Source organism: Montipora capricornis, chromosome 2, assembly GCF_036669925.1.
Source record: "Montipora capricornis isolate CH-2021 chromosome 2, ASM3666992v2, whole genome shotgun sequence".
In the NCBI taxonomy this organism is placed as follows: Eukaryota; Metazoa; Cnidaria; class Anthozoa; order Scleractinia; family Acroporidae; genus Montipora; species Montipora capricornis.
In genome coordinates, this window is record NC_090884.1 from 25162043 (window position 1) to 25169542 (window position 7500).

At 39.0% G+C, this 7500-nt stretch overlaps 2 protein-coding genes across 2 annotated transcripts in view; both read left to right on the top strand.

Moving 5' to 3' along the window:
* The window catches only part of LOC138036984 (uncharacterized), a 118955-nt gene that overhangs the window by 97392 nt on the left and 14063 nt on the right, over positions 1-7500 (top strand). The window lies entirely within an intron of this gene.
* Positions 1-7500, top strand: part of LOC138038600 (uncharacterized) — an 80760-nt gene that overhangs the window by 72691 nt on the left and 569 nt on the right. Inside the window, exons 18-21 of the mRNA XM_068884572.1 lie at positions 3363-3521; positions 4178-4340; positions 5279-5487; positions 7247-7466. Coding sequence (XP_068740673.1) covers positions 3363-3521; positions 4178-4340; positions 5279-5487; positions 7247-7466 — 751 coding nt within the window. The remainder of the gene's footprint in view (positions 1-3362; positions 3522-4177; positions 4341-5278; positions 5488-7246; positions 7467-7500) is intronic.

Sequence of the window (7500 nt, forward strand, 5' to 3'; positions counted from 1 at the left end):
TTTGGAAATTGAATAGCTCCTTGAACACCTGGTTGCTTGAGAAGAAACTTGATGTGTTTGTTCTCTACATTGGTGAATGCAGCCACTAACTGTCCATTGTGGATAAACTCCAGACCAACTCTTTTTTCAATTTAATCTTTGTTCTTCGCAGGGCATTAACAATGGTGTCCCTTGTAAAATGTTAGTTTAAAGAGTTTGTTTAAGTTATTTCCAATTTCATAGGGCACTGTGGTTGCCAGATTCACTTTAAAACTTATCATGGAAATGTAAATCAATGCCAGTGAAAAGTCAGTCTCTTGAGTTGTTGATAGAAAATTAATTTAAAATATGCATATTGAAACATCAGTTGAGGAATATTTTTTTCCCTTTTTGTGAACCTAACATACATTGCTGCCATTTATTTATTGCTTGGTCATTCAATGTCTTAATCACATCAAATAATTTATGTTTTAGGTATTGTGTATCTTTATCTAAAAACTTAACTGGTTGCTTTTTGGAGCCCTTTTGCAGCATATTTAGATAGGCAGGAAATGTTCCACATTTTATGGTAAATAGTTCTGCATAGTTTTAAGGAATATTGCGGCCTAAGCTAATTGAATATGAGAATAAAATGTGCTGTTTGACATTTTGTGAATTTAAAGACTATTAGTATTGTTTGCGCTTGTTTTAAAAGGCTTAAGGTTGGCACTCAAAAGTGTTCCTTCAACAATCTTATTCTGTAAAGATTACCTCTGAAGACTTGGATTAATCCAAGTTTATTCTTCTAGCCTCTTTCCCCAGTGCCCTCTGAGAATGGAGTTGAGTAGTTCGTGCCCGAGGGTGAAAGATGAAACAATGCCTAAACCAGCTGCAAGGAATACTTCATGGTGCTTTTTTACAAACATGGGAATGAGGGTGCTCATAAGCATCTGAGCATTGTTTTGCATGCTAAAGTGATAATTATTATAAATAATTTGTTTATCTTAGAGAGTCTTCTTTTCCTGTTGGTCATTCAAAAATTGTTGGAATAGCTTGTTTGAGCTGTTGGATAGAGGCAGAACATTTGATGAGGGCCTCCTGGGGAGAGGAGTCCTTGTTCCCTTTAGATATTTTCTTGTGTTTCCTTGTTCCCCAAATTACTTTGAAACTTGTTCCCAGCCTTTTGATCCCTAAAATTGAAATATTGGTTTTCTTCCCTTGTTCCCTAAAATATTTTGATATTGTTCCTCTGTTCCCCAGTTCAAATAAGCCATGTTCTCTTCTTCCCTCAAACCCCTGGGAGTGCCTCTTTGATGTTGATTCTCGTATTGGCCTAATAGTAATTCACTGTAGAATTGCAAGACACAGCAAGTTCTTATTTGGGAGTGAGGGAAAAGTTTTGAATAAATGTTTGCTCAATACAAGAAACAAAATTTGACTGCACCTTCTAGACCTTACTCTTTTCAGACATGAATCAGCTTGTTTGCACCTTTCTGGCGACCTCCGGGAGGGCAAGCTCTAGAAATTTTTCTTTAATGAGCCTTCTGCTGAAAAACGTTCCAAGTCTGGTTTTCCGGTGTTAGGGGCCGAGGTTTTTGTGCAAAATTCATCAGCGGCTTCCTTGCAGCTTCTCAAGGTTGTTCCTTCGGGCAATGGTTAGTAAAAGTTTTGTAGTGCTTATACAAATTTTCGCTACTTGAAAAGGTTTGTTTATACGAAACAAATATCAGCTTGACAATTTTTCTTTCCCGATACTCCATTTAAAATGCACGTGAGCGCTATTAATAGAGAGCCAGAAAACCATTTAAAACATTTTGTGGCAATTTTTTTGTCAACAAACTTGCGTTGTTGGCGAGCAGAATTCGAACGTAAGCTGTTGTGCTTTGGCTTTTATTTGTGCTTTTTCTAACTAATCTAAGACGAATTCAGGCTGGTATTTTCGAGTCAAGTGTAAGAAGACGGCAAAACCGTATTGATAATGTATTTATTTGAGTTAACTTCGCGAATAAAGACTTTAATCGCTTCCTTTCGACGGCGGTAGATCGACACGCACAACCGAAATGCACTGTTTCCGGTGAAAGGGCAAATGATTGACAGGATAGCACAGTTTTGACTGCCACGCGCACTGCGGGCGCGGGTTCCGTATGCAAGGTTGTGTAACACGTACCACAGTGTACGCTTTTATGGAGCGTCTTGTTTAAACAAAAAAGCAATAATAATTATTGCTTTGAAATAAGCCCACAAACGAGGACTGCAGACTGCTTTCATATAGTAGGAGATAAGGACTATCTCATGATTCATGTAATTTTTACATTTTTTTTAATGTACTGAAATAGGTTAGGCGACAAAAGTTGAGGATTGTTACTGTAGGGAAGCCAGCAAGATTTTTCCAGGGTTACACTTTTTAAGTATATTGAAAAGATAACACAAGCATAAAAGAAAAAAATAATGAAATTAATTTGAAATACAAAAAAAGGTGCCACAAATAACATTCTAAATAAGGGTTACAAGCCCGTGCACAAAGCTAAAATGTCGTGACCTAAGATAAGGTAAATTGATTTACACGAACTGTTTTAAGGCAAATGAATGGTAGTGAGAATTGCAATCTTAAGGTGATTCCCTTGTTTTGCACCACGCATATCCCACTGCGCATATCATTGCGAAGAGGTATCCAAGGTATGCATATAGATATTGCTTTCCAGATTGAATTTCCTTCTGACTGAATTTCTACAACTGCAGTAACTTAAACGTAAGTAAAATTGTCCCCCTCTTTAATTGCTGCTTTAATTTCGGAGAAGCAACCTCGTGTTCTAGAAGTGCTTGCTGTGGAGAGCTTTTCCAAAGCCTTCCCTGTACTGTCATCCAGCAGTTTTGCCTGAGAGAAACCATTGGTTGGGGTGCTAGTCTGCAGAACCTCAGGGCATTGTCTTGATTTACTTATTGACTACCTTTCAGGGTCTTATATAACCGGGAAAACTGCTGCTCTTGTCCTGACAACTGCCCATAGAAATGCAACTTTCTAGTCTTCTCAGATAAGAATGATAAACTATAGATTCCTGCTCACAACCCTTGTTCTTAAATATCACAGTAGGGTTTTAAATAACCCACAGTGTCTGAAAAGAGTAGAGCATGGAGTTCACGATGTTGTGGCCTCTGTTAAAATTTTTACACAACATAGTTTAAAACATATTGAAAACGGTACAGGATGAGATGGCTATCTGGAAAAAATGACGGAAAAGGAAAATGAAGTTAAAGGGATTCAAAAGACTTGAGGTTATTTTTCAGTCAGACTTTTAAACGTAATAGCAATATGCCTTCTTCTCTTTAGCAGATTTTGGCAGCACAGGTACATCCAAATGTTGGCAATTCGAGTGATAATGTATATTATTTGGCTTTGCTTTCAGGAAGAAGGGAAAGTAAAGCGTGAGCAAAAATATTCAAACAGAATTCATTGCTACATTGACGATTTTAATATGCCAGCAAATACTAACCTCAGATTGGATAAAGAAGATGGCGCCCAAGCAGGGTACCGGTTAAGATCAATCCAAAGTTATGAACTAGAGGTATATGTCTCTTGTCAGGACTCATACATATTCCTTTGAAATGCCCCCAAGTAATTAAAGCAATCATCATCCTGACAATCCTCATCATCGTCATCATCACCATTCACTTCAGGTGATCAGTCATTCGTCCCCGTCTTATCCTCCTTTGTTATGACAATGCATTCTGCTGTCACTTTTTCTCTGGACCCTCGTTTTACTCTTTCCTTTGCTACACGTAATACAGCCCGAATCCTGGGAGTTAGGCTAGCGTAATGCTCAGACTGAAAGAGTCGGACTGAAGTCAGTCTGAGTTTCGGTTGACCTCAACCTGACTCATGGTTTTTCTCCGGGTACTATGATTTTGCTGCCTCATCAAATTGCCTCCGAGCGAAATATATATGTACATCTGACTGTGGTACGGCACCCTGGGATCAAACATGGACCATTTTAGCAGCTGCCAAAGGCGACTTGTATACACTTTCTCGCGAATCTTGTCGGAGATGTGCCCTTCGTAATTTGGTCCCTAAGGCTGGTAGTAAGGCTCTTCATTTAATTAATTAATCGATTAATTAAGTAAATGAATGACTGGTTAGTTAATTAACCTTTTGAAGTAATTAATTAACAGTTATCGTTATCATGAAGATTCTCTGAAAGCACTTTTTCTTTCGCTTTTTCAGGAATTTCTCAGTCCTGGGAATGACCCGATTTATTTTCAGGACTTAGCGGTAGAATTGTTGCACTCGCTTCAAAGGCTTAAACGTGAAATGGAAACAAAACATCATCTGAAAGCCGATATATGGTGTCACTTTGGAACCGTTTTTATTGACCAGCCCGATGAAGGTATTATTTTCATTTTTGCATCAAATACGTGCAAAGGAATCGGCAAACACCGTGCAGATACATGGATGTGACTGAAATATTGTAACCAACTAAGAGCAAAATGGTGGTCGTATCCGGTGGAAAAGGAAACCCTTCGTGTGCCCTTTTAGTACGTAATTTATACAAATGTTTAACAAGGTAAATTTGGTAATGCTTGCTCTTGGGTGCAATGTACATGTACATGTATACGCCAAAGTTTTGGCTGGAATTTCCAAACATTTCAGATGTCAGATGCGTGAAATGGATTATTTCTGCTTTTTAATGTTTTTTTCATTCCATTCTTGCGGTGAACAATGATCCAAGGATTTTTTACCAACTGCATTGAGCCCCATGCATGCATGGTCTTTGTTGTAGTGGATCAGTCAATGTCTCAGCTTCTCCCTCGGATAAACTTCGTAATTCCCCAGCCTAGCCGCCACAGAGCATCTTTTTCCTTTTCCCTTTCTATTTGAAGAGACGTTGTGAAGCTTTTATTGTTGAAAGATTCAGAACTTTTTCCACTTCCCATTCTGTTGGTTTTTACTCACAGGGCGACTGGTGAATTCATGATCATCAACATGGATGCCAATAGCTCTGTTTCACTTTAATGGGCATGCATGCATTCAATGTTGAATACCGTGGCCAAATACATTCAATATTGTTGTTGACGCCTAAGAATAAAATACAGTAATGAAATGTTGGATGATGATGGTGATGATGATGATGATGATGAAGACCATGTTCGATGTTTGATGGAAATCAGTCTTCCTTCAACATCATCCATTATCTCTCAAAATCGTCCAACATGGTGCCCAAACAAGTGCAGCATGCTGGATTATGTTGAACCGGTACCAACAAGCTGGATCTGTTTGGCATGGCCTGTATGTTTCTTTTTCGCTTCTTATTTGTGTGTTTGTTAGACACTGATCGTGAGTGGAGTATTGAAAACGCTGTCCACAAGCTCTTGGAGGGAACGAAGGGGAAAACTGTATTTAAAGGAGGGATCAACTTCGATGAGAAATTTGTGGAACAACACTTGGGCAATGAGTTGCATCCTGAATATGACGACTATCTATCAAGATATGATTTAGAATTTAAAATGCCAAATGGAGGTGAATTAAAATTCAAGGTAAGGCCATGAGCATATTACCCGCACCCTACTACCCCATACAAGGTATGTGACACCGCATTTTCACAGATCTTTATGGAGGTGTTTTTACCTAAAGAAATAATTTGTATCACACACATTCATGCATTCGTCTCATCCAAGATTGATCACTGTAAGTCTTTTTTGTTTGTTGTCCCTAAATACAGTAGAACCCCACCTTACGACTTCCTCGATAATACGACAACCCTTTTATTACCACCACTTTATTGTTGCCCGAACGAAAGTTCAGTTCTTTTCTTATCTGAAGGCTCAGTCTCCAGCCGTGGGTGTCTCAGTGCGCCCGCGACCTACGGCTGGAGACTGAGCCTATCTTATCTGGAAACCTTATTAATCCGACCACTCCGACCACCAACGATCACTTTTGGAAGTCCCCAGTCGTTATTTTCTTTATAAAATTACTTCGTTAATCCGACCACTTTATTGAAATGCCTGGTAAGGCTGCTCAATATTATAGATAACCATCTTAGAAACAATAAAGCACTATAGTTTTGTTAATTATTTCTAAGCAAAGGTGTTCATGGTTAGCATGTTTAATTGATAAACCATATCTATGTTTTGACGGAAGACAAAGTAGTTCAATTACGCACCCTCTGACTTTGGAAATGACTTTGCCTCGGTGCATCTGGTACCCGTAATTCTTGAGGCCACCTGAGCAGTATTCAAAGATGTAATCCCAGGCGTTGATATACATACATACACACATACTTTATTGAACCTCCCCAAAGGGGCTTTTCGGGAACAATATCGTCTTTGGAATCGGAAAGAGGCGCCCCGCGTTGGGAGCAAGGGTAGATCGTTGCGTCAATGGTCGTAGACGACCGAGTGCGTGTCAGAATCGCGTTCGTCGACGTTAAGCAAGGCCTGGTAGAGGCAGACCCGGGCGTGACAGGTGGTGAATGCGGTGACCTCATTAAAAATTGCGGATTTGATGCAAATGAGGCTAGAACTTCATTAACTTCTGCCATTTTGTTTTGGCGTGCCAAATAAGGTCTATCAGCTAATTATGAAAAATCTGTCTGTTTTAATGATATAACAGTTGTTAAAAGTACTTTATTTTTATTATTTTAAGTAAGCAAATGCTGCAATAAACTAATGAGAAAATTTTGCATAAATGAGAAATAATCATCCTTTAGGCCCTGTTCCAATTTAGATGCATTACCATGGTAACAGCCTACAGACCACCTTAACTGTCAAAATAGAAACCTTCATGGTTGCACTTATCAGTGACCAAGGTTGAGCTTCCAGGCACAAACTGTATAAATATCACAGAAATGGAGTATAAGTACTTAAAAAAACTGTGTTCAGTCACCTTAAGGATAACGGTTTTTGGCCATTTGACTGAAACTCTTGTCTGGAATGACTAGAAAGATCTTCTAGTTAACTAGAAAATGCTGCGGCGGTATGGCGGTAGTTATATCTCAGCTTGTAGTATTATTGGAATACCATCAGCGATGAGAATCCTGCAGTGAAGAGAATAAACAGTAGTTCCCTTATGATTTCTTCAAATGAAGTGCTCCAACTTTTGCTTTTGTATAATGGCAACATAACTGCAAGAACGTACATCGTAAAGCAAGCCCTGTTTACGGCCTCGTAGCTTTGTCCCTTCTTGGTAGATAACAAGACTGGAGCATGAAGGGAGCTTTCTTTGGCCTAGTATTACGTTGAAGCCAGGTGTACTGAAAACGAACCCTGTAGATTGGACTGGTCTTTTCTCTTCCAGGTATGGGTCACAAAACAGAATGTTGGAGAAAAGTGGGAGGGTATACCAATCCCTTATACTGAGGTAAAGAACATTTTGGACGAAGTTGACTTTCATGACCCATTTACGAGTTCTCGATGCCGTGGATGGTTAATTTTACGACCTCAAAACTATCTGCGGGCAAACATCTTATTTCCTGGCTGCAAATTTGATTGCAGACTCACTATGCGAGTACTAGCAGGTATGTTAACTAAAATAATGAATCTTTCTAATGC